Below are 27532 nucleotides of genomic sequence, written 5' to 3'. Positions count from 1 at the left end.
GAGTAGAGGGGAGGCCTCTTTAGATCAGTTTTATATTACTTGTTCTGCTCCACAAGGAGATTATGGTGCTGTGACTCTGGGTGTTTTCTTAACAGCATGACAAAGAAGACTTGCTCCTCCTTCCTATCAAAGAGAGAATAGTATTAGAGGGGAGAAGTGGGACCAGAAAAAGTGCAGTTTTCATTTGTATTGTGAAACGTGAAAATAAAATTATCGACTCTATCAGTTAAAAAAAAAAGAAAAGCAAAATCAAGGGGCGTGTGATGGATAGAGAGAGGAATATCAGAATGAAGATACACGCAGATGGCAGGGTCAGTGCTCTGTACTGCTGTTACATTAACTGTTGTTAATAATATCTGGGTGGGGAGATTTCAATTTACCCTCAAAAGTAAACCATTTCCTTTCCTTTTTAAAAAATAACTTTTTTAGGATATAGTTGACATACCATACGCTTCACCCACTTAAAGTGTACCATTCAGTGGTGTTTAGTATGTTCACAGAGATGTGTAAGAACACCACAATCAATTCTAGATCATGTTCATCACCCCTAAAAGAAATCACATGCCCATCAGCAGTCACCCCCCATTTCCCCAAACTCCACCGATTCTAGAAAATCACGACTCTACTTTCTTTACAGATTTGCCTGTTTTGCCTATTCTTTATTTCACACAAATAGGATCACACAATACATGCATGGTTCTTTGTGACTGGCTGCTTTCCTTTAACATAATGTTTTCAAGGTTCATCCACATTGTAGCATATATAAGTAATTCATTTATTTTTATCACCAAGTAATATTCCATTGTAAGGACACACTACATTTTAATTATCCATTTATCTGTGGCTGAATTTTAGTAATTTCCTCAGAAGACATAATTTTTTTTATAATTTTTATTTTTTTTGAGACAGAGTTTCACTCTTGTTGCCCAGGCTGGAGTTCAACGGCGAGATCTCGGCTCACCGCAACCTCTGCTTTCGGGTTCAAGCGATTCTCCTTCCTCCACTTCCCGAGTAGCTGGGACTACAGGAATGCACCACCATGCCCGGCTAATTTTGTATTTTTAGTAGAGACGGGGTTTCTCCATGTTGGTCAGGCTGGTCTTGAACTCCCAACACCAGCTGATCCACCCACCTCGGCCTCCCAAAGTGCTGGGATTACAGGCATGAGCCAACAAGCCTGGCCTGACATAATCATTTTCAAATTGATCTGTCCTTGTTTTTAATTCCATTCTATAGCTAATACAGGAGTTCAGTTACTTAAAAAATTCAGTCTCTTAAAATTAAAAGGGGGGCCGGGAGCGGTGGCTCACGCCTGTAATCCCAGCACTTTGGAAGGCCGAGGCGGGTGGATCATGAGGTCAGGAGATCGAGACCATCCTGGCTAACACAGTGAAACCCCATCTGTACTAAATATACAAAAAAATTAGCCAGGCATGGTGGCAGGCACCTGTAGTCCCAGCTACTTGAGAGGCTGAGGCAGGAGAATGGCATGAAGCCGGGAGGCAGAGCTTGCAGTAAGCCGAGATCGCGCCACTGCACTCCAGCCTGGGTGACAGAGCAAGACTCCGTCTCAAAGAAAAAAATATTAAAAAAGGGAATCAATTAAACAAATCATGCTCTATCTTGTCCTGAAGAACCAAGACCTCCCTATATTCATAAAATTCTCATTAAAGTATGAATTAAAAGCTATAAAAATAATATGCTGCACACATCTTTCTGAAGTAAGCACACAGTGAAATCTGCTTATCAGTGATTCTTCAAGTGAGGAGCTTTAACTGGCTTTGCAGGATATTCTACTGGGATTAACAAGGGAGAAAGAAAGCAGGTATTAAGAAATCAAGAAGTGAAGTGATTATGTTCATCCATGTTAAGGAGTTTACCTAGACTTCAATGATCCCCTCAATAATACAATGGTGAAGGATTCTAGAATCCCACAGCTGAAAATGTAGAGTTCGATTATATTATTGTTACACACATTCCTTTTCATCAACTCGTAGAAGCAAATCCAATACAAGCTAATTGAGCACAAGATACGGTGTTCTGAAAGCTTGATCCCTGAAGCAGTTGTATCAGCATCATTTGGAAAATTGTTAGAAATAAAAATTCTCAGGCCAGGCGCGGTGGCTCACGCCTATAATCCCAGCACCTTGGGAGGCCGAGGCAGGCAGATCACGAGGTCAGGAGATTGAGACCATCCTGGCTAACATGGTGAAATCCCATCTCTACTAAAAATACAAAAAAAAAAAAATTAGCCAGGCGTGGTGGCGGGTGCCTGTAGTCCCAGCTACTTGGGAGGCTGAGGCAGGAGAATGGCATGAACCAGGGAGGCGGAGCTTGCAGTGAGCCGAGATCGCACCACTGCATTCCAGCCTGGGCAACAGAGCGAGACTCGGTCTAAAAAAAATAAATAGATAAAAATAAAAATTCTCAGATCTGTCCCAGACCTACTGAATCAAAAATCCAGGGGAGCCCAGGTGCAGTGACTCACACCTGTAATCCAGCACATTGAAGGCCACGACAGGAGAATCAGTTGAGGCCAAGAGTTTGAGGCTAACCTGGGCAACAACATAGGAAGACCCCATCTCTCAAAAAAAAAAAAAAAAAAATTAGCCAGGCATGGTGGTATGCACCTGTAGTCCTAGCTACTTAGGAGGCTGAGGTAGGAGAATCACTTGAGCCCAGGAGTTCAAGGTTATAGTGAGCTATGAAAGTGCCACTGCACTCCAGCATGGGCAACAGAGCAAGACCCTGTCTCAAAAAAAAAAAAAAAAAAAAAAAAAAAGTCCAGGGGGATAACACTCAGCAATCTATCTATCTATCTATCTATCTATCTATCTATCTATCTATGTGTGTGTGTGTGTGTGTATATATATATTTTTTTTTTTTTTTACACTTTAAGTTCTGGGATACATGTGCAGTACATGCAGGTTTATTACATAGGTATACGCGTGCCATGGTGGTTTGCTGCACCCATCAACCCGTCATCTACATTAGGTATTTCTCCTAATGCTATCCCTCCCTTAGCCCCCCACTCCCCAACAGGCCCTGGTGTGTGATGTTCCCCTCCCTGTGTCCATGTGTTCTCATTGTTCAACTCCCACTTATGAGTGAGAACATGCAGTGTTTGGTTTTCTGTTCTTGTGTTAGTTTGCTGAGAATGATGGTTTCCAGCTTCATCCATGTCCCTGCAAAGGAGATGAACTCATCCTTTTTTATGGCTGCATAGTATTCCATGGTGTATATGTGCCACATTTTCTTTATCCAGTCCATCATTGATGGGCATTTGGGTTGGTTCCAAGTCTTTGTTATTGTGAACAGTGCTGCAGTAAACATACGTGGGCATGTGTCTTTATAGTAGAATGATTTATAATCCTTTGGATATATACCCAGTAATGGGATTGCTAGGTCAAATGGTATTTCTGGTTCTGGATCCTTGAGGAATTGCCACACTGTCTTCCACAATGGTTGAACTAATTTACACTCCCACCAACAGTGTAAAAGCGTTCCTATTTCTCCACATCCTCTCCAGCATCTGTTGTTTCCTGACTTTTTAATGATCACCATTCTAACAATGGGGTTTTCTAAATACACAATCATGTCATCTGCAAACAGAGAAAATTTGACTTTCTTTCTTCCTATTTGAATACACTTTATTTCTTTCTCTTGCCTGATTGCCCTGGCCAGAACTTCCAATACTATGTTGAATAGGAGTGGTGAGAGAGGGCATCCTTGTCTTGTGCCAGTTGTCAAAGGGAATGCTTCCAGGTTTTGCCCATTCAGTATGATATTGGCTGTGAGTTTGTCATAAATAGCTCTTATTATTTTGAGATATGTTCCATCAATACCTAGTTTATTGAGAGTTTTTAGCATGAAGGGCTGTTGAATTTTGTCAAAGGCCTTTTCTGCATCTATTGAGATAATCATGTGGTTTTTGTCATTGGTTCTGTTTATGTGATGGATTACATTTATTGATTTGCGTATGTTGAACCAGCCTTGCATCCCAGGGGTGAAGCCAACTTGGTCATGGTGAATAAACTTTTTGATGTGCTGCTGGATTCTGTTTACCAATATTTTTTTGAGGATTTTCACATCGATGTTAATCAGGGATATTGGCCTAGACTTCAATGATCCCCTCAATAATACAAAGGTTCTAGAAACCTGCAGCTGAAAATGTAGAGTTCAATTATATTATTGTTATACACATTCCTTTTCATCAACTCACAGAAGCAAATCCAATACAAGCTAATTGAACACAAGATTCGGTGTTCTTAAAGTTTGATCCCTGAAGCCTGTTGAAGTTTTCTTTTTTTGTTGTGTCTTCCAGGTTTTGGTATCAGGATGATGCTGGCCTCATAAAATGAGTTAGGGAGGATACCCTCTTGTTCTATTGTTTGAAATAGTTTCAGAAGGAATGGTACAAGCTCGTCTTTGTACCTCTGGTAGAATTTGGCTGTGAATCCATCTAGTCCTGGACTTTTTTTGGTTGGTAGGCTATTAATTACCACCTCAATTTCAGAACTTGTTATTGGTCTATTCAGGGATTCGACTTCTTCCTGTTTTAGACTTGGGAGGGTGTATGTGTCCAGGAATTTATCCATTTCTTCTAAATTTTCTAGTTTATTTGCATAGAGGTGTTTACAGTATTCTCTGATGGTAGTTTGTATTTCTGTGGGATCAGTGGTGATAACCTCTTTATCATTTTTTATTGCATCTATTTGATTCTTCTCTCTTTTCTTCTTTATTAGTCTGGCTAACTGTCTATCTATTTTGTTGATCTTTTTAAAAAACCAGCTCCTGGATTCATTGATTTTTTGAAGAGTTTTTCATGTCTCTATCTCCTTCAGTTCTTCTCTGATCTTAGTTATTTCTTGTCTTCTGCTAGCTTTTGAATTTGTTTGCTCTTGCTTCTCTAGTTCTTTTAATTGTGATGTCACAGTGTCAATTTTAGATCTTTCCTGCTTTCTCTTGTGGGCATTTAGTACTATAAATTTCCCTCTAAACGCTACTTTAAATGTGTCCCAGAGATTCTAGTACATTGTGTCTTTGTTCTCATTGGTTTCAAAGAACTTATTTATTTCTGCCTTAATTTCGTTATTTACCCAGTAGTCATTCAGGAGCAGGTTGTTCAGTTTCCATGTAGTTGTGCAGTTTTTAGTGAGTTTCTTAATCCTGAGTTCTAATTTGATTGCACTGTGGTCTGAGAGACTGTTTGTTATGATTTCCGTTCTTTTGCATTTGCTGAGGAGTGTTTTACTTCCAATTACGTGCTCAATTTTAGAATAAGTGCGATGTGGTACTGAGAAGAATGTATATTCTGTTGAGTTGGAGTGGAGAGTTCTGTAGATGTCTCTTAGGTCCACTTGGTCCACAGCTGAGTTCAAGTCTTGAATATTCCTTGTTAATTTTCTGTGTCGTTGATCCAATATGGACAGTGGGGTGTTGAAGTCTCCCACTATTATTGTGTGGGAGTCTAAGTCTCTTTGTAGGTCTCTAAGAACTTGCTTTATGAATCTGGGTGCTCCTGTATTGGGTGCATAGATATTTGGGATAGTTAGCTCTTCTTGTTGCATTGATTCCTTTACCATTATGTAATGCCTTTCTTTGTCTCTTTTGATCTTTGTGGGTTTAAAGTTTGTTTTATCAGAGACTAGGATTGCAACCCCTGCTTTTTTTTTTTTTTTCTGCTTTCCATTTGCTTGGCAAATATTCCTCCATCCCTTTATTTTGAGCCTATGTGTGTCTTTGCACGTGAGATGGGTCTCCTCAATGCAGCACACCAATGGGTCTTCACTCATTATCCAATTTGCCAGTCTGTGTCTTTTAATTGGGGCACTTAGCCTGTTTACATTTAAGGTTAATATTGCTATGTGTGAATTTGATCCTGTCATTATGATGCTAGCTGGTTATTTTGACGTTAGTTGATGCAGTTTCTTCATAGTGTTGATGGTCTTTACTTGGTATGTTTTTGCAGTGGCTGCTACTGCTTGTTCCTTTCCATGTTTAGTGCTTCCTTCAGGAGCTCTTGTAAGGCAGGTGTGGTGGTGACAAAATCTCTCAGCACTTGCTTGTCTGTAAAGGATTTTATTTCTCCTTCACTTATGAAGCTTAGTTTGGCTGGATGTGAAATTCTGGGTTGAAAATTCTTTTCTTTAAGGATTCTTTTCTTTAAGCGATATTGGCCCCCACTCTTCTGGCTTGTAGGATTTCTGCAGAGAGATCTGCTGTTAATCTGATGGGCTTCCCTTTGTGGGTAACCTGACCTTTCCCTCTGGCTACCCTTAACATTTTTTCCTTCATTTCAACCTTGGTGAATCTGATGATTATGTGTCTTGCAGTTGCTCTTCTCAAGGAGTACCTTTGTGGTGTTCTCTGTATTTCCTGAATTCGAATGTTGGTCATCTTGCTAGGTTGGGAAAGTTCTCCTGGATAATATCCTGAAGAGTGTTTTCCAACTTGGTTCCATTCTCCCCGTCACTTTCAGGTACACTAATCAATGTAGATTTGGTCTTTTCACATAGCCCCATATTTCTTGGATTTCACAGTCCCATATTCCTTTTCCTTTTTTTTTTTTTCTACTCTTGTTTTCTCACTTGATTTCATTAAGCTGATCTTCAGTCTCTGATATCCTTTCTTCCGTTTGACCAATGTGGCTATTGATACTTATGTATGTTTCACGAAGTTCTCGTGTTGTGTTTTTCAGCTCCATCAGGTCATTTATGTTCTTCTCTAAACTGGTTATTCTAGTTAGCAATTCCTCTAACCTTTTTTCAAGGTTCTTAGCTTCCTTGCATTGGGTTGGAATATGCTCCTTTAGCTCGGAGGAATTTGTTATTACCCACCTTCTGAAGCCTACTTCTGTCAATTCATCAAACTCATTCTCCATCCAGTTTTGTTCCCATGCTGGCGAGGAGTTGTGATTCTTTGGAGGAGAAGAGGCGTTCTGGGTTTTGGAATTTTCAGCCTTTTTGCGCTGGTTTCTCCCCATCTTCATGGATTTGTCTACCTTTGGTCTTTGATGTTGGTGACCTTTGGATGAGGTCCCTGAGTGGACATCCTTTTTGTTGATGTTGATGCTATTCCTTTCTGTTTGTTAGTTTTCCTTCTAACAGTCAGGCCCCTCTGCTGCAGGTCTGCTGGAGTTTGCTGGAGATCCACTCCAGACCCTGTTTGCCTGTGTATCACCAGTGGAGGCTGCAGAACAGCAATGATTGCTGCCTGTTCCTTCCTCTGGAAGCTTCATCCCAGAGGGGCACCTGGCAGATGCCAGCCAGAGCTCTCCTGTATGAGGTGTCTGTCAGCCCCTGCTGGGAGGTGTCTCCCAGTCAGGAGACACAGGGGTCAGGGAACCACTTGAGGAGGCAGTCTGACCCTTAGCAGAGCTTGAACGCGGTGCTGGAAGATCAGCTGCTCTCTTCGGAGCCATCAGGCAGGGACGTTTAAGTCTGCTAAAGCTGTGCCCACAGCTGCCCCTTCCCCCAGGTGCTCTGTCCCAGGGAGATGGGGGTTTTATCTATAAGTCCCTGACTGGGGCTGCTGCCTTTTTTGCAGAGATGCCCTGCCCAGAGAAGAGGAATCTAGAGAGGCAGCCTGGCTACAGTGGCTTTGCTGAGCTGTGGTGGGCTCCACCCAGTCCAAATTTCCTGGTGGCTTTGTTTACACTGTGAGGGGAAAACTGCCTACTCAAGCCTCAGTAATGGTGGACGCTCCTCCCCTCACCAAGCTCGAGCATCCCAGGTTCACTTCAGACTGTTGTGCTGGCAGCAAGAATTTCAAGCCAGTGGATCTTAGCTTGCTGGGCTCTGTGGGGGTGGGATCCGCTGAACCAGTCCACTTGGCTCCCTGGCTTCAGCCCCCTGTCCAGGGGAGTGAACGGTTCTCTCTTGCTGGCGTTCCAGGAGCCACTGGGGTATGAAAAAAACACTCTTGCAGCTAGCTCAGTGTCTGCCCAAATGACCACCTAGTTTTATGCTTGAAACCCAGGGCCCTGGTGGCCTAGGCACCAGAGGGAATCTCCTGCTGTGCAGGTTGCGAAGATCATGGGAAAAGCATAGTATCCGGGCCAGAGTGCACCGTTCCTCACAGCACAGTCCCTCACAGCTTCCCTTGGCTAGGGGAGGGAGTTCCCTGACCCCTTATACTTCTCGGGTGAGGCAACACCCCACCCTGCTTCAGCTCGCCCTCCGTGGGCTGCACCCACTGTTTAACCAGTCCCAATGAGATGAACTGTGCACCTCGGTTGGAAATGCAGAAATCACCCACCTTCTGTGTTGATCTCCCTTGGAGCTACAGACTGGAGCTGTTCCTATTCAGCCATCTTGCCAGCAATCATTTTATTTTTTTATTTTTTTATTTTTTTGTGCGTGATGGAGTCTCGCTCTGTCACATAGGCTGGAATGCAGTGGCACAATCTCAGCTCAGTGCAACCTCCACCTCCCAAGTTCAAGTAATTCTTCTGCCTCAGCCTCCCAAGTAGCTGGGACTACACGTGCACGCTGCCACGCCCAGCTAACTTTTTTTAAATTTTAGTAGATACAGGGTTTCACTGTATTGCCCAGGCTGGTTGCAAACTCTGAGCTCAGGCAATCCATTCGCCTCGGCCTCCCAAAGTGCTGGGATTACAGGCGTGAGCCACTGCGCCCAGCCAGCAATCTATATTTTAATAAACCTTCCACATAATTCTGACACATGCTCTAGTTTGACAACCACCACTTGAATTCATCCTCCCTTAACACACAGAAGTATCAGGTGTCCCTCCTCATGTATGAAGCCATATTGGTGTCTCTCCTGGGCTGGGCTTGTCCCATTAGCCCATTGTGGGAATTAGATGTAATTCTCTACCTCTCTTAACTGAGGCCCGTGATGGAGACTGCAAATTGTTCCCCAGGGTCTATTCTACTCTTCTTCCTACCATTACAATAACTGGCCACCCCTACACGCTATCACAACTTTTAGCAAGTCATACAGTTTCCCAGCAAGAAGTGACATGTCCAATCCTCTCTGGCCTCTAGCTATGGCTATACAAATAATTGGTTTGGACCAAGAATGTGTGAATGGAAGTGATGCATTCAACTTCCAGATTATATTCTTTAAAACACACAAGCAAGCCAGCAAAAATCTGGCTGCCCTCCTCTTCCTCTTTCCTTCCCAACTGGAATATTGATATGGTATTCAGTGTGAGGGTGAGAACCTCATCTTAGGGGATGGTGGTGCAACAAGATAAGATGAAACCTAAGTCCTTGGATGCTTGTAGATCAGAGCTGCCCCAGTAACCTAAACTATCTTCTTCTGGACTACTATGGGAGAGAAATCAATGCACTGCAATCTTGTCGGAACTAATGTATTTTTCTTTGTTACAACAACCTAGCCTATACCTTCTTTAGAAGACGTCTTCTTTAGAAGAGGAAGGTTCCTTCCTAGAACTTCAACCCTATATCCTTTCCTAAGGTTGAGATTTCATGCACTCATTCCCATAAACCTACCTGTCTTAGTCCATTTGTGCTTCGAAAACAAAATACCACAGACTGGGTAATTTATAAACAACAGAAACGTTTCACAGTTCTGAGGACTGGGAAGTCCAAGACCAAGGTGCCAGCAGGTTTAGTGCCTGATGAGGGCCCAGTCTCTCTGCTACCAAGATGGTGCCTTGTTGCTGTGTCCAGAGGTGACAAACACTGTGTCCTCACATGGCGGATGTGTAAAAGAGATGCTAGTTCTCTCAAGCCCTTTTGTAAGGTCATTAATCCCATTCCTGAGGGCTCTGCCCGCAAGACTGACTCACTCCCTAAAGACCTCCATCTCTTAATACTCTCACATTGATGATTAAGTTTCAACACATGAACTCTGGGGCACATTCAGACTACAGCATCACCTTTCATATAGTTCCCCATCAAAGACAGTTGCCACTTCTACTTCCAGTAATGATGAGTTATGTAAGTCTGACTAATTTTCCCACTGAGGACATCTACACAAGCCAGACAAATGTATTTGTTGAAAACTCATAAAGGCACAGAATAACTAGCAAGGCACTTTAAAATAACTAGGCTAAGAAAATAAAGAAGAGGAGAATCCGGAGAGGTGTCTTTGGGCTTGCTTTTTCCCTGAAGCATTTGCCAATTCTAGAACAGGTAACTGAGAGTCTGAATAAGACTTCTGATGATCTTGACTGGCTAAGAAAATGGAAAAATGAGAGTCAAAGCCAACCAAGGGTGGAAGAGAGATGCTGGTAACTCCCCACTTGAGACTGGGACCCTGAAGGGCTGCACTTTAAGCATAATTTAAGCATAAGGGCTAAGTAGAAATAGAATATCCTTGTAGGGACACAGTCTAGTTTCGAATCATGGTAATCACTGAAATTGGATTAAGATGATCCTGGATTATGAGGCCTCCTAGATGCCTTCCTAAAGCAAATATAATCCCTTCCAGAGGAACTTAATCCTGAACCTCAAATTTTTCCACCATTTTTTTTTCAAATAACATCTGGCATAGGATAAAAAATAACCAAGTATTTAAGGAGATAAGACTACATGAATAGTAACAACAATAACAAAATATTAAGAGCAAGGATAAAGTGGATGTCACTGCTAATTAAGAGACAGAAATGGGCATTCAGAAATCACCTTCTGAAAAGAGCTTGTCGGGAGAAGAGAATGTGATGTTTAGAAAGATGCCCCTCATAGCTAATGCAACCAGGCACTTTTCTTTTTTTCTGTTGCCCAGGCTGGAGTGCAGGGGTGCAATCACAGCTCACTGCAGCCTCAACCTCCTGGGCTCAAACGATTCTCCCACCTTGGCCTCCCAAAGTGCTAGGATTACAGGCATGAGCCACCACGCCCAGCTTTAGGAACATTTTTAATTAGCCATCATCACAGCTACAGTTCTCTAAAGTTGTTCTTCCACCATGAATCAGAACAATGCTTAACTAAGGCATTCTGAAGAGATACTGTGCTTTCTTCATGGATGTGCTAGGGAGCTATCTATAGCCCATTCAAAATATTCTATATGCAAATAAGAAGTTTAAGCTGGACAAAAATTCACTTTCCTGCCTTTCTCAAAGTGGTGGTATTCATGGCAGTCTTTGAGGGAAAATGGAAAACAGAAAAGGAAACAAAAAGAACAAAGCTGGAGGCATCACACTTCCTGACTTCAAAATATACTACAAAGCTGTAGTAACTAAAACAACATGATACTGACAAAAAAACAGACACACAGACCAGTGGGACAGAACGGAGAAACAAAAATAAATTCACATACTTAGAGCCAACTGATTTTCAACAAAGGTTCCATGAACACACAATGGAGAAAAGACAGTCTCATCAATACACGGTGCTGGAAACTGGATATCCACATGCAGAAGAATAAAGCTAGATCCCTATCTTTTACCACATATAAAAATCAAATCAAAATGGATTAAAGACTTAAGTGTAAGACCTGAAACAATAAAACTAGTGGAAGAAAACACAAGGGAAATGCTTCATGACATTGTTCTGAGCAAGGATTTTTTTAATAAGACCCCAAAAGCACAAGCAACAAAAAGAAAAAAAGACAAATAGAATTATTTCGAACTAAAAAGCTTCCATACAGCAAAGAAAACAATCAACGCAGTGAAGAGACAAGTTGCAGAACAGGAGAAAATATTTGCAAATCATACATCTGACAAGGGGTTCATATTCAGAATATATGAGGAACTCAAAATACTCAAAAGCTAAATAATAATAATAATGATAATAATCTGCCAGAGTATGGTGGCTCACAGCTGTACTGCCAGAACTTTGGGAGGCCAAGGTGGGAGACTCACTTGAGGCCAGGAGTTCAAGACCAGCCTGTGCAAAATAGCAAGACTCTGTCTCTACAGAAAATTAAAAAATTAGCCAGGCATGATGATGCACACCTGTAGTCTTAGCTACTGGGGAGGCTGAGGTGGAAGAATCGCTTGAACCCAGGAGTTTGAGGCTGCAGTGAGCCATGATTGCACCGCTGCACTCTAGCCTAGACAATAAAGCAAGAATCTGTCTCAAACAAAGAAAAAGTGGTGTATAGATACAATGGAATACTATTCAGCCATAAAAAGGAATGAAATCCTGTCATATACAACAACATAGATGAACCTGGAGGATATTATGTAACGTGAAATAAACCAGGCTATAGAAAGACAAATACCTCATGATCTTGATCATATGTGGAATCCAAAGAAGTTTATCTCATAGAAGTATTGAGTAGAACAGTGGTTACCAGAGGCTGCGGAGGGGAGGATGGAGAGAAAATAAAGGGAAATTGGTCAACGAGTACAAAGTTACAGTTAGGAGGAATAATGTCTGGTGTTCTACTGCATGGTAGGCTGACTATGGTTAACAATATTACATATTTCAAAATAGCTAGAAGAGAGAATTTTGAATGTTCTCATCACAAAGAAATGATGATATAGTTTGGCTGTGTCCCCACCCAAATCTCATCTTGAATTGTAGTTCCCATAATCCCGTGTCGTGGGAGGAACCCGTGGGAGGAACCCGTGGGAGGTAATTGAATCATGGGGGCAATTACCCCCATGCTGCTGTTCTTATGTTAGTGAGTGAGTTCTCACAAGATCCGATGGTTTTATAAGGGGCTTTCCCCACTTTTGCTCCGCACTTCTCCTTCCTGCCATCATGTGAAGAATGTGTTTGCTTTCCCTTCTGCCATGATTGTAAGTTTCCTGAGGCCTCCTTAGCCATGCTGAACTGTGAGTAAATTAAACCTCTTTCCTTTATAAGTTACCCAGCCTCAAGTATGTCTTTATTAGCAGTGTGAGAAGGAACTAATACAAATGATAAATGTAAGAGGTGATGGATATGCTAAATATCCTGATTTGATTTTCACACAACATATCACATACTGAAACATCACACTGTATCCCATGAATATGTACAATTATGATGTGCCAATTAAAAACAAAATTAAAGAAAGGCAAACAATATCAAATGATGACAACAGAGAACAATTACATAATATTATATACTTGAGATAGGACATTTTTTAAAAATCCATTACCTCTTGATATGGTTTGGCTCTGTTTCCTGACCCAAATCTCATCTTGAATTGTAATCCCCACATGTTGAGGGCAGGACTGGGTGGGAGGTGATCAGATCATGGGGGTGGTTTCCCTCACGCAGTTCTCGTGATAGTGAGGGAGTTCTCAATGAGATCTGATGGTTTAAAAGTGGCAGTTTCCAGCCGGGCGTGGTGGCTCACACCTGTAATCCCAGCACTTTGGGAGGCCAAGGTGGGTGGATTACCTGAGGGCAGGAGATCGAGACCATCCTAACACGTGAAACCTCGTCTCTATTAAAAATACAAAAAATTAGCCAGGCGTGGTGGTGGGTGCCTGTAGTCCCAGCTACTCAGGAGGCTGAGGCAGGAGAATGATGTGAACCCGGGAGGCCAAGCTTGCAGTGAGCCGAGATCATGCCACTGCACTCCAGCCTGGGCAACAGAGCGAAATTCCGTCTCAAATTAAAAAAAAAAAGTGGCAGTTTCCCCTACACTCTCTCTCTCTCCTGCCACCAAGTAAGACGTGCCTTGCTTCCCCTTCACCTTCAGCCATGATTGTAAGTTTCCTGAGGCCTCCCCAGTTATGTGGAACTGAGTCAATTAAACCTGTTTCTTTTATAAATTACTCAGCCTCAGGCAATTCCTTATAGCAATGTGAAATCGAACTAATATACCTCTGAAGCACTCAATACATTAGAAACATTTTCTAAACAGAGTTATGTAGTCCTAAAATAATAATAATAAAATACAAAATCAGTCCTCAAAAAGAAAATAGGCCAGACAGGATGACTCACACCTATAATCCCAGCACTTTGGGAGGCCAAGGTAGGAGGATTGCTTGAGTCCAGGGGTTCAAGACCAGCCTGGGCAACACGTTGAGATGCCATCTTAGGAAAAAAAAAAGAAGAAGAAAATATACAATAATTAAATTTTATCTCAAAACAGCCCCATAAATTAAGTAGAAAGGTACTGATATTTCCATTTAACACACCAAGAAACTGAGGCTCAATAACCCCAAAGTCACAGTTAGTCAGGGCTGGTGCCTGGTTCTCAAATCTCAAGTTCCTGAGTCAAGCTAGACACCAGGAATGGGGAAGGGGAAAATATAAACTGACCCAGCATCATATTATCTTTGAACGGCCAAAACAACAGAGTGGCATCAACTCATGAGAAAATAAGACACTGTTCTTTCCGTAGTAAGTAGATCCAAGGGAAGGAGATTCCATAAAATGTTCAAAAAAGGCCTTAAATAGAGGGTCTAAACAAGGAGTACTTTAACAAATTAATTCACCACACAATTGAGAAAATGCCGGGGCAGTCACAGAATTGAGCTACAGCAGGCACAAGCAGAGTAAGCACAAGCACTGTCACCCTTGCTGTCTGCCAGCCCCTTGTCTCATCCCCACATCCTGACTTCCAGTCTGCTCTCTGAGGACCCTGGTTGAATTTCCTAACTTCTAAGATAGCTTCCAGCATCAAACTGCTAGTATTGTCCAGAAAAGAAATGGGCTTTTTCTTATTTTCTTTTTTTAAATTACACTTATCTTATTTGTACCTCAATATCTGTACACATAGTTCCCTGTCCTGGCCCTCCTTTTCCTGCCGTGAGCCTGCTGGAAAGCTTTTCACTTTGCTCTCTGGTCACCACATTTTGCCCTTCCTTTTAAAGCAACTCAAATATCCCCTCTCATCTGTGCTGCCTGCTCCTTTAGCCTGCAAGATCTCTTCTTTCAAAAATATTCCCTAGCCAGGCACAGTAGCTCACGTCTGTAATCCTAAGAATTTGGGAGGCCGACATCAGAGAAATGCAAATCAAAACCACAATGAGATACCATCTCACACCAGTTAGAATGGCGATCATTAAAAAGTCAGGAAACAACAGGTGCTGGAGAGGATGTGGAGAAATAGGAACACTTTTACACTGTTGGTGGGACTGTAAACTAGTTCAACCCTTGTGGAAGTCAGTGTGGCGATTCCTCAGGGATCTAGAACTAGAAATTCCATTCGACCCAGCCATCCCATTACTGGGTATATACCCAAAGGACTATAAATCATGCTGCTATAAAGACACATGCACACGTATGTTTATTGCGGCATTATTCACAATAGCAAAGACTTGGAACCAACCCAAATGTCCAACAATGATAGACTGGATTAAGAAAATGTGGCACATCTACACCATGGAATACTATGCAGCCATAAGAAATGATGAGTTCATGTCCTTTGTAGGGACATGGATGAAATTGGAAATCATCATTCTCAGTAAACTATCGCAAGAACAAAAAACCAAACACCGCATATTCTCACTCATAGGTGGGAATTGAACAATGAGAACACATGGACACAGGAAGGGGAACATCACACTTCAGGGACTGTTGTGGGTTGGGGGGAGGGGGGAGGGATAACATTGGGAGATATACCTAATGCTAGATGACGAGTTGGTGGGTGCAGTGCACCAGCATGGCACATGTATACATATGTAACTTACTGCACATTGGGCACATGTACCATAAAACCTAAAGTATAATAATAATAATCATAATAATAATTACAATAAAAGAAAAAAAAAAAAAGAATTTGGGAGGCCGAGTTGGGAGGATCTCTTGAGCCCAGGAGCTTGAAACTGGGAGTTTGAGACCAGCCTGGGCAGCATAGCAAGACGCCATCTCTACAAAAAGTAGTCCCAGATACTCGGGAGGCTGAGCCGGGAGGATCAGCTTGAGCCGGAAGGAGGAGGTGGCGGTGAGCTGAGATAGCACCACTGCACTCCAGCCTGGGCGACAGGGTAAGACCCTGTCTCAAAATAAATATAATATAGGCCAGGCACTGTGGCTCACGCCTGTAATCTCAGCACTTTAGGAGGCTGAGGCAGGCAGATCACGAGGTGAGGAGATCGAGACCATCCTGGCTAACACGGTGAAACCCCATCTCTACTGAAAATGCAAAAAATTAGCCGGGCGTGGTGGCACATGCCTGTAGTCCCAGCTACTCGGGAGGCTGAGGCAGGAGAATTGCTTGAACCCGGGAGGCTGAGGTTGCAGTGAGCCGATATCGCGCCACTGCACTCCAGCCTGGGTGACAGAGCGAGACTCCGTCTCAAAATAAATATATTTATTATATTATTATATTATATTATATTATATTATATAAAATTGGCCAGGCGTGGTGGCACACATTTGTTGTCCTAGCCACTTGGGAGACCGAGGTGGGAGGATCACTGGTGCCCAAGAGTTCAGGGCTGCAGCGAGCCATGATGCCGCCACTGCACTCCAGCCTGGGTGACAGAGTGACATCCTGTCTCTCAAAAATAAAAAATGTATGTATTTTACAAAACTTTAAGTAAATACAAAGTCCCAGAAGGACGCAGGTGGTACCTAGGTGGCCAGATGCTTCAGGACTTTTCTACTCCAGGATGGATAGATGGGCCAAGTAAGAAGCAGGACCCAGATCACAGCAATGAGCAAAATTTATGGGACGCTAAAAATGTCGCCAATCAAGATTAATTAATATTAATCTAACAATATTTAAGACAACTAACATTTAAGGCAATTTTAATACGCTTATTAATATTTAAGGCAATTTAAAAAATATCCGCAAACGAGGGCCCAAGGTCTGGCGCCTGATTTTGTAAATAAAGTTTCACTGGAAGTTCCAGCAAGCATCTGTCTACTCAATAACCAGACTCCAGCATCCGGAATACCAAATGGCACTGTGTGTGTCCGTCGCTAGAAGCCACTTCCTCTACCCAAGTTAAAAAAAAAAAAAAGCTCCAAATAAGCTGAGAGACGAAGAAAAGATCGTTTCTCCGCAGGCTGCCAGGGGTTTCAGAGACGCTGGAGAGCAGGGACAGAAAGAAGTCTGCGGTGGCCCCCACCGGCCCTCGGCACCCACATTCTACCCGGCTAACCAGGTCCTGCCGCTTTAAATCCGGGAGGCTCGGTGGCTCAGGGCAGGCAGTTGCCAGGGGAGACCAACGCACAACAGAGGCGCACGCCAGCGAGAGCCGACCCGGGCCGCAGCCAAGGAGCTGGCTGTAATCCCGCCTCCCGCCAGCCATGGCCCACTTGCGCTCGCCTAGCAGCTTCGGAGACCCGGGGAAGAAGGACCAGAAGGAGTCAGAGGAGGAGTTAGAGGAGGAGGAGGAGGAAGACGTGGAGGAGGAGGAGGAGGAAGAGGTGGAGGAGGAGGAGGAGGTGGTGGAGGAGGAGTTGGTGGGGGAAGAGCAGGAGTTGGAGGCCCCTGAGACGTTCAGCGATGAGTACCTCTGGAAGGTCACGGACATCGGTGACTACGACGACGACTTCCCAGATGGGCAGCCCCGCTTAGCCAGCATCGTCAGCCCTAGCCTGACCTCTACGTTCGTGCCCAGCCAGAGCGCGACCAGCACCGAAACGCCGAGCTCAAGCCCACCCTCCAGCACCTCCTCGCATAAAAGTACCGCCCCCGACCCACCCCTTCCTCGAGGGTTTGTCGCCCCTAGGGGGCACCTGGTCCACCCACTCCTGGGTGGTGCCTTTGTCGACTTGCGCGTAGTGCCTGATTTCTACATGCATGCACCATTCCACACACCTAATCTCTCTCACGCCCTTGTCAGAGACACTGAACCCTTGGCTGAGCTGTTGTGATGAGGCACGATTTAGGATATAGGCGAAACCATTAAAGTTGAACTTGGGCATTGCTGTATGAAGTGCTTTTTTTTTTTTTTTTTTTTTTTTTTTTTTAAGACAAGAGTCTCGCTCTGTCGCCCAGGCTGGAGTGCAGTGGCTGCAGCCTCGACCTCCTGGGCTCAGGCCTCCCACCGCAGCCTCTCGAGTAGCTGGAACTACAGGCACACGCCACCACGCCCAGCTAATCTGGCGTCTCACTATGTTGCCCAGGCTGCTGGGAGTGCTCATTTTTATAACATTTTTGCTTGCATTCACACCGTGACATCTCTCTCTCTCTCTCTCTCTCTCTCTCAATTCCCCTCTCCCCTCCCTCTTCCTCCCCTCCCGCTCCCCTCCCCCTCTCTTTCTCGCTCCCTCTCTCTCTCACACAGACACACACACACACACACTCATATTATTTCCAGAGAAGTGCCTTAAGGGTGCTGTACTACTAAAACAGTCCTGCAAAAAAAACACAACTCTCTTTTGTGTTTAATTTAACATCCTGTACTGAAGCCACTCCAGTCACTTCCTTGAAAAAAGAAGCAGAGAAGTCTTTTAGAGTAGGCTTCTCAAGCTCTAGTATTAACATTTTGGTCTGGATAATTCTTTGTTGAGGAGGATTGGGGACTGTCCTGTGAATTATAGGATGTTTAGCAGCACCCCTGTCCTCTACCCGTGGCTGTGCTAGAAGCACACACCCTTGCGATGATCAAACATGTCTCCAGGCCCGGCGCGGTGGCTCACGCCTGTAATCCCAGCACTTTGGGAGGCCGAGGCGGGCAGATCACGAGGTCGGGAGATCGAGACCATTCTGGCTAACACGGTGAAACCCCGTCTCTACTAAAAATACAAAAAATTAGCCGGGCGTGGCGGCGTGCGCCTGTAGTCCCAGGTACTTGGGAGGCTGAGGCAGGAGAATAGCGTGAACCCGGGAGGTGGAGCTTGCAGTGAGCCGAGATCGCGCCATTGCACTCCAGCCTGGGCGACAGAGCGAGACCCCGTCTCAAAAAAAAAAAAGTCTCCAGACATTGCCATGTGTTCCTGGGGGGTAGAATTGACCTTTTGATTTAGAGGGAATAGCTGATTTTTAAATGTTTCATTCAACAGGTTTCCCTAAAATATTTCAGACATTTAGGAAAGACATGTCTGAAATGAGTATAGATAGGTAAGAAAATGTTTTCAAATTTCATATTTTTTAAACCCAATAATGTTTACCTTTTGGATAAACATGTTAGGAAGTAGAGTAAAATAATCCAGGGCATTTATGACTTATTTATTTTAAAAAGTTTTTTAAAAATATACACTAGTAGACACTTTGGAAGAGATAAAGGTTCCCACTTATCCCCAGCTTATTACCTAGCTCTAGAGATTACATGTCCATGTCCACTTATCAATGTAACATGAAAGAATAACTATATATGCCATGTGTGCAATTGTAAGTGCTTGAGAATTTAGAATATAGGCTTTTATTGGCTAAATGCAAGAGTGACCAGGGACGCCTTTTGTGGAAGAGAGTGGAAATAATAGCCTTTCCTTTTTCCTCTCTCTCTCTTGTTATTGCTATTAGCCTTCAGGCACTTTAACTATAATAAGAAGATACCAGTGAAATGCCTTCTGGAACATCTTTGTAAATATTCCCTGAAATCTCACACCAAACCTGAGTCAATGATCTTGAATTATTCGTTACCCTAACTTTGCTTTTGTAAGCAACTTTTAAATTCTTAAGTTTAAGGAGAATTGTTCAGTCTCACTTACATGTTTTTAGTTATCCTTTTAATTCAATTTGTAATAAAGATAATGTATGCATGTGGTTAAAAAAATCAAACTATACAAAGGTATAAAAATGAAAATCTCATGCCCTTCTTCACCCCCACTCCCACTCACCTTCAGTTTTGTTTCCATTATTATTTAAAATGACATTTTCATTTCTTGGTTTATCAATTTCTGACATATGTATTGAATTCCCACCTCTCCACTTTCGTAGTTATTTTTAGTTTTTCTAACATTTAGGACTTCGAGGTATTTAAACCTCTACTTCTTGATTCATCAATTTTAGTATCTATTGACTATGATGAAAAATTAACATGTTAATGCACTTCCTCCTTCCATCTCTCTTCTCTCCTCTTTTTTCCCAATTAACAACAAACTACATGAAATGATAAATTATATTAAAATGCAATATATATTTACATAAAGTTATATTACTTTTCCAAGCTTTATTATGCTTGTTTTGTGGTTTGTTAATTATAATTAAAGTGCTCTGGGGTTGTTTCTAAAAATTGAAAACCAACCAACAATACTAACACTTCTATGTTGAGAAACCAGTCATATGATTGAATCTATGGACAAGAAAATATAATCCTATGTCCATAAAACTTGTCTCTTAAAAAGTAAATTTTTGCCAGACGCAATGGCTCACACCTGTAATCCCAGCACTTTGGGAGGCCGAGGCGGGCAGATGACGAGGTCAGGAGTTCAAGACCAGCCTGGCCAACATGGCGAAGCCCTGTCTCTACTAAAAATACAAAAATTAGCCAGGCATGGTGGCCTGTGCCTGTAGTCCCAGCTACTTGGGAGGCTGAGGCAGGAGAATCGCTTGAACCCGGGAGGTGGAGGTTGCAGTGAGCCGAGATCGTACCACTGCACTCCAGCTTGGGCAATAGAGTGAGACTTCATCTCAAAAAATAAATAAAAAATAATAATAAAAAAATAAACTTTTTGACTCTCCGTTGTTCTGTCTACAGTTTTTCTGAGTTGGCTCACCAGCCACACTTTATTGGTTCCCATATTGTCTTCTTTCTTTTGTTGCTTTTCCTTTTGCTGGAGAAACTCCTCAGGTGAATTTTTTATATAGGTCTCTCGGATAGTCAAATTTCTGAGTTCTTGCCTGTCTTGAAATTTCTTCATTTTGCCCTTTTACTTGACTTGTTAATAAAAAAATAAATAAAAACCTGCCAAAAAGAAGAGATTTAAAACCATTCCACATGGTGAAACCTCGTCTCTACTAAAAATACAAAACAAAAAAAAATTAGCCGGGCATGGTGGTGGACGCCTATAGTCCCAGCTACTCTGGAGGCTGAGGCAGGAGAATGGTGTGAACCTTGGAGGAAGTGCTTGCAGTGAGCCGAGATCGCGCCACTGCACTCCAGCCTGGGCAACAGAGCGGGACTCCATCTCAAAAAAAAAAAAATTTCCCTCAGAGATCTGAAGACAAAGAGTCTGAAGAGGCAAAGAAGAGATCTTCTTTGCCTCCTAGTAGCCAATACTGCCTCACCAATCTTATCCTCAGACCATTCTGATATGTAATTACTTCCTCCCCTTTTCTTCTTTTCTTGAGAACTCCTCCTAGATGCTGTTGGACCTCTTAGGTAGATTCTCCATCTTTAATAACATTTCCTTTGTATTTTCAGTATCTTCAGGATTTTTGATGTTTGTTTACATGCTACTATACAGCCCTTGTACAGAATTTTTTTACTGGAGGATTCATTTTTGAAATTTCGAAGAACCAGTGCTTGTTCTCTGATTGTTGCTGTTCAAAATAATTTGATGTGTTTTTGTGTTTTTTTTTTTGTTTTTATCTCTTTGAGGGTTTTGTTATAATATATTAAAATTCTCCTTTGTTCTTTGTATTATTTTTCCTTTCAAAATCAATTGTTCTGTTTATTTATCTTGCTTTTTCTCTTCAGTGCTGTTGATTTTTCTTAAGTGGTAATCCTTCGTTGCCCATTTTTATTTATAAATGAATGGCTGGTAAATAGCTAGAAAGGAATCCTTCCCTAGCTTTAGTAGTTCTGTTTTCTGACAGAGCTTGCATGGGAGAGTCTGCTATGATCCCTGTGCAGATGGGTGGGGCATATTAGAGTCATTTCCTGTGGAGTGTTTGGGCAGGGAGGAGTGAAGCTCCGTAATCCTACTATTGCTAGAGTTAGGACAAGGACACTTTAGTGTATGGTCATGGTTTGTTTGTTTGTTTGTTTTTGAGATAGAGCCCTGCTCTGTCTCCTAAGCTGGAGTGCAGTGGCGCGATCACAGCTCACTGCAGCCTCCACCTTCTGGGCTCAAGCCATCCTCCTGCTTCAGCCTCCCAAGTAGCTGGGGCTACAGGCACGGAACACAACATCTGGCTCATTTTTTTATTTTTGTAGAGACAGAGTCTCACCATGCTGCCTAGGCTGGTCTTGAACTCCTGGGCTCAAGCTATCCTCCCAGCTCATCCCCCTAAAAAAGATTTGATGCAAACACACTGAGTTAACTTTACTGAAGAGATAAAAATGGAAGAAAATATTTCAAAGAAAACAAAATCAGTATTTTCTATGTGCATTAATTAATTGATTATTAAATGTTCAATGTTTAGAAGACCTGCTAACAACTATATAGGTATACTCAAAACATTTTTGTTGAAATTTCAGAAATATTCATCGCAATTTGTCTCCAGGAATTCCAATATCAGTACAAACAGAAGAAAGTTGGCTCCAAGATTTGTCTGATAAAGTGCAATCGAGTGAGTAGTTTGATTTCTTAGCTTTTCCTGGGAGGAGGAATTGCATGTTGGAAATATCACAGGTGTAGAAGGCCAGTAACAGCTAGATTTGAATCCCAGCCCCAACACATACTAACCTTGTGATGTTGGGCAAGTTGCTTACCCTCTTTGAGTCTTACTTTCTTCATCTCTTGTTAATAGTCATATTGTCACAGGATTCTTACGAAGATCAAAATAAGATTAAATATTTTCAGTATTCAATAAACGGTAGCAATTACATTCACAACAAGAAATCATCTGCCATTATATTTTTGATACATATCTTTATTATTATACAAGTAAATATGCACACTTTTTAAATGTCAAACCACTAAGAAGTGGATAATGTAATAATTAAAACTTTAATTTTTCCAGTATATTTCCCTTCAGCTTTTATATTCACGTTTTATTTTATGTCATTTATTCATCGAATGCTTACTGAGCACCTGCCATTTGCCAAGCACCTACCATTTGCCAAACACCTACCATTTGCCAAACACCTATCATAGGTCTAGCCTATAATAGGGTATCAGCAGTGAAAAAATCAAGCAAATCCCCTGTCTCAGTGATATTAAAGTGTGGGGAGTGGAGGTGATGGTGAGAGCAATAATATACAGAATAAATCAGTTATATATATATATATATAAACATATATTTATATATATATATATTTATATATATATAAAACATTAGATGATGTAAGTGCTAAGCAGAAAAGTAAAGCAGGGAAGGGGTTGGAAAGTGTCGGGGGTTGGAGGTAGGGTGCAAGTTTACACAGGGTACCCGGAGAAATCTTTCCTGAGAATCTGAGGTATTTGAGAAAAGACCTACAGGAGGTGAGAGAATGAGCCAGGACAATCTCACAGGAAAGGTGTTCCAGGCAAGGGAACAGCAAGTGCCTCCTTCTAGAACAAGAGGCCAGTGTGGCTGCAGTGGAGTAAGCAGGGAGGAGAATCTCAGGGGATGAGGTCACAGAGATCTGAGGACCAGATCTTTCTCACTGGGAATGAGGTGGGAAGTTGCTGTAGAATTTGTGCAGAGAAGTGATATAATCCAACTGGTATTTTTAATGACTGCTGGCTGCTGAGAAAATATGAGGGCAAGAGCCCAGAGATTGAGCCCTGCAGCACTCCATTGTTAAGTTGGGGACATGAGGAAGAAACTAAGGAAAAGCATCCAGTGATGTAGAAGAAAAACCAGGAAGTGTCCTAGATACCAATAAAGTTTCAAGGAGGCAGGAATGATCAACAGGCTCAAATGATACTTAGAGGTTAGGAAGATGACGACTGAGAACTGACTACTAGATCTAGCATATGGAAGTGCTAGATCCACTTGGTGATGTGGATAGGACCAGCTTCAGTGTAACTCTGGGGATAAAAGCCAAATTGGAGTGGGCTCAAAGGAGAGTGAAATAAGTGTAGAATAGAAATGGAATCATACTCCACAGTCCCATTTCATTGCTAAGCTTTTAATGGTACAGTGGTGTAACTAAAACATCAACATAGTCTTATTTTTTAAAAGTCAAAAGATACAAATCAAACAATAGTTTCTTTTGACTATTACCCTCAATTTCAGATGTCACCACTATTATCATGTTGGTGTGTATCTTTCCAAATCTTTTCCTAAGCTTTTATATCCATATAAAAGTGTAGTAGTGTGGCCCCTTTTGTTTGCTGTTATTATTTACGTGAATGGTATCATACCGAATCTGTTGTTCTACTTGCTTTTTCACTTAATAGGCCTTGAAAATTTTTACCAGTAAATACAGGTAAAAATTCTTTGTAACTGTTGCATAATAGTACATAGTATAGATGTACAATTATTTATTTAAAGATTCCCCAACTGATGCATAAAATTGTTCCTAGATATTCATTTCCACAGTGTTACAGTAAGCCGCCTCCTCTTTGTGTACACACCAAGTATTGCTCTAAGACAGATGCCAAGAAAGTGGTATTGTTGAGTGAAAAGTTACACATTTTAATCATCACCTTCCTAAAGAGCTGATCCAATGTATGCTTCCATCAAAAGGGTTGTTGAGACCACCCTTTTCCTACCCTTTCCCATATTTGATATTGTCATTCTTTTAAATTTTTTACAGTCTGGTAGGTGGAAATTATTATTATTTTATTTCTTAATTATTATGATTATTGCCGAGGTTGAGCATCTTGATACCAATATATATTTTTTTGGTCACTCAATTATCTTCTTTGAATTAAGCATTGAGTTGTCTTTTCTTTCTTGATGTTTATTTTTTGGCAGCTCTTTACATATCTGTAATACTTTTTTGAATGTTGTATATGTTGCAGATTGCTCCTCCTATTTTGTCTTTTACATTTGCTTGTGGTCATTTTTGTTATATATAATTTTAAATTTGATGTAAGTAAATATTTTCCTTGTGATTCTCACATTTTGTGGTTTAAAAAGTATTTCCCTAATTCAATAATATATGTATATTTTCCTAAATTTTCTTCTGAAACTTCTAGAATTTTACTATTTATCTTTAGCACCTAAATCAATATGGACTTGATTTTTGTGACTGGCTTAAGAAAATAACCATCCTTTTTCCCCCAAATTTTGTCTCTATACTACTCCTTAACCAGTCCAACTTTTCCACTCTGCTTTGAAATGGTGTCTTTATCCTATACTAAATTATCAAATATATATTGTGTATATTTCATGTGTGTATATACACACATGCAAATATTCTGTTCCACTGAACTATTGGTATTTTCCTATACCAATATCACACTATCTTAATTTCTATGGTTTTACATATTTAATATATGATAAACCAATTTCTCCCCTCCTTATTCTTTTTCAAAATATTATTCCCAGTTATTCTTGGGCACTTGTTCTTCCAAAAGTATTTTAGAATCAAAATTCCATTGAAAACTCCCACCAAAATTACATTGACTATGTAGATTAATTTGTGAATAATTGATACCTTTTTAATATTAAGTCTTTCTTGCTTTGCAGGAACCTAATGTACCTCTCCATTTTTTTTTCTGACCTTCATATATATATGTATACTATATATATGAGCCTCATAAAGCTCTTATTAGTCTATGCTAGGTGTTTTATAGTCTTTCATTGATGTAGCCAACCACTGGGGTCTTTTTTTCTTTCTTTTTTTGAGACAGAGTCTCATTCTGTCTCCAGGCTGGAGTGCAGTGGCACGATCTCGGCCCACTGTAACTTCCGCCTCTCAGGTTCAAGCAATTCTCTTGCCTCAGCCTCCTGAGTAGCTGGGATTACAGGCATGAGCCACCATGCCCAGCTAATTTTTGTATTTTTTTTTTAGTAGAGACAGAGTTTCACCACATTGGCCAGGATGGTCTCAGTCTCCTGACCTCATGATCCGCCCGCCTCGGCCTCCCAAAGTGCTGGGATTACAGGCGTGAGCTACTACAGCCGGCCAGAATCTTTTTTTCTATTGTATTTTCTAATTGGTTATTGTCAATCTATAGGAAAACTATTGATTTCTATGTATCAGTCTTGTATCTGACCCCCTTGCCATACTTCCTTATTCATCATAGTAGTTTGTCAGTTGAAAGTCTAGTGGACAATTACATTTCGTGTGAATAGTGGCAGTTTTATCTATTCTTCATTGTTTTGACTTATGGCAGTTGTTGTGCTCTAAATGTTTGTGTTCCCCCAAAGTTCACATATTGAAATCTGATCACTAATGTGATAGTATTAAGAAGTGGAGGCTTTTGGAGATAATTAGGTCATGAGAATGCAGCCGTCATGAATTGGATTAGTGCCCTTGTAAAAGAGGCCCCAGAAAGCTAGTTCATTCCTTCTACCATGTGAGGACACAACTAGAAGGCACCATCTATGAACCAGGAAATGGGCCCTCACCAGACACCAAATCTACTGGCACCTTGATCTTGGATTTCTCAGCTTCCAGAACTGTGAACATAAATTTCTGTTGTTTATATAAGGTACTCAGTTTATGATAATTTGTTATAGCAACCCAAGCAAACTAAGACAGAAAATTGGTACCAAGATGTGGGGATGCTGCTTATAAACCAAAAAGTATCTGAGACAGGTTTCAATCAATTTAGAATTTTATTTTGCCATGGTTAAGGACATGCCTAGAAGAGAAATAAGACAGAGTCACTGAAATGGTCTTTGCCTTCCTCCAAAGATGATTTTGAGGGCTTCAGTATTTAAAGGGGAAAAGCAGGTCGGAAGGAAAGGAGGAAGGAAGTGGTAATCCACGTGTTGCAGGAGAAAACGAGCAGGTAGGGGAATAGTCAATTCTGTATTCATCTGGCACTCAGTAAATCAGCACTTTACGTAAGATAAAACGAACATAGAGTAGCTACCCATGGAGATATTTAACCTTTTATCTGTAGCTGTCTGCTTAGGAACAAAAGGAAAAGTGGTTTCTTGCATGACTCAAATTTTAGCTTAATTTTTTCCTTGTGGCATAGTGAATTGGGTTCCTGAGTTTTTATTTTTCATTCATATTTCTTCTCCCTTTTCTTTTAAAAATGTTTCATCTTTCTGAAACACACCAAAAAATAATAAATAAAATTTTAAAAATAAAATTTTTCAGAGAAAGCATTTTAGAAAAAAATGAGTCTGGTCTTAGGTTGTTTCTGATCTTTCATGGCTAAAATGGTTTTAGCAGTTTGTGAAGTCTCATGTCCTATGAAGAAAAAATAAGAGGGGGAAGGGAGAAAAACAACACCAAACAAAAGAACAATCCTGGAAAACTGCTATAGGCCACATTACTCTGAAGTCCGTACATCACTAGGCAGGTATGAAAGTGGCTTATGTATGCAAATAGGTTGTTGTTATTTTCTTCTGAAGTTTAAGTTTTCTAGCTTCAGTTTGCAGGGCTTTACAAAAGCACAGCTTAGTTTTCAGTGACTCCAAATTGGGGAAAATGGGGGAAAAAAGAAGGAAAAAAAATTGAAAACATTATTTTGAAGATTTGTAACCAAGAAAAATTAGAATTCAGTCCAAACTGTAGACAATAATAAAAATTGAAAAACTTTAGTCAAGACAAGAATCTAACAACAACTATACTATAGGTTTTGAAACATAATTTTTCTCTCTCCAGTTTCCCATTTTTACTAAAGACAAATCGTGGTAGGATTGGTTTGCTTTATTATACTTGGCCTAATTATTTGTATGCAGTGCAGTAAAAAAAGTAATTATTTTTATATAGGCTTTTAAATTGGCTTTGATGGAACTTTGTTCTGTAGAAAGAATCTCAGATAAGACTTTTTTAAAGTCGAGCCCAGCCATGGATTTGTACCATCAAATACCTATGAGTTGGGTGATCCTCTCTCCTCTTGAAGGTCCAAGACAAAACTTGGGGCTCCTA

General features: G+C 41.3%; 1 protein-coding gene and 1 long non-coding RNA gene across 4 annotated transcripts in view; one reads left to right on the top strand and one right to left on the bottom strand.

Annotated features, from left to right (window-relative positions):
- Positions 1-3: 3 nt before the first annotated feature.
- LOC129032665 (uncharacterized) lies at positions 4-17414 on the bottom strand. 2 transcript variants are annotated; one of them, XR_010125778.1, is made up of 4 exons: positions 17286-17414; positions 13818-13910; positions 12157-12234; positions 4-123 (listed from the first exon to the last, which is right to left on the bottom strand). It is a non-coding gene; the product is annotated as an uncharacterized LOC129032665 (long non-coding RNA). The 2 variants fall into 2 exon arrangements; XR_008501436.2 differs by lacking the exon at positions 13818-13910 and having other exon boundaries at positions 17286-17391.
- ERICH6 (glutamate rich 6) overlaps positions 16864-27532 on the top strand; it is a 49595-nt gene continuing 38926 nt past the window's right edge. For both annotated transcript variants that reach the window (XR_008501435.2, XM_054480264.2), the window contains exons 1-3: positions 16864-17457; positions 18780-18837; positions 22082-22173. Coding sequence is in view for 1 of the 2 variants with exons in the window: in XM_054480264.2 (XP_054336239.1) it covers positions 17079-17457; positions 18780-18837; positions 22082-22173 (529 nt within the window). In the remaining variant the exon portion in view is untranslated. The remainder of the gene's footprint in view (positions 17458-18779; positions 18838-22081; positions 22174-27532) is intronic.

This window comes from Pongo pygmaeus, chromosome 2 (genome assembly GCF_028885625.2).
Source record: "Pongo pygmaeus isolate AG05252 chromosome 2, NHGRI_mPonPyg2-v2.0_pri, whole genome shotgun sequence".
Lineage (NCBI taxonomy): Eukaryota > Metazoa > Chordata > Mammalia > Primates > Hominidae > Pongo > Pongo pygmaeus.
Note: the sequence above shows the minus strand (reverse complement) of the source record. Positions and strands in the feature narration are given on the sequence as shown.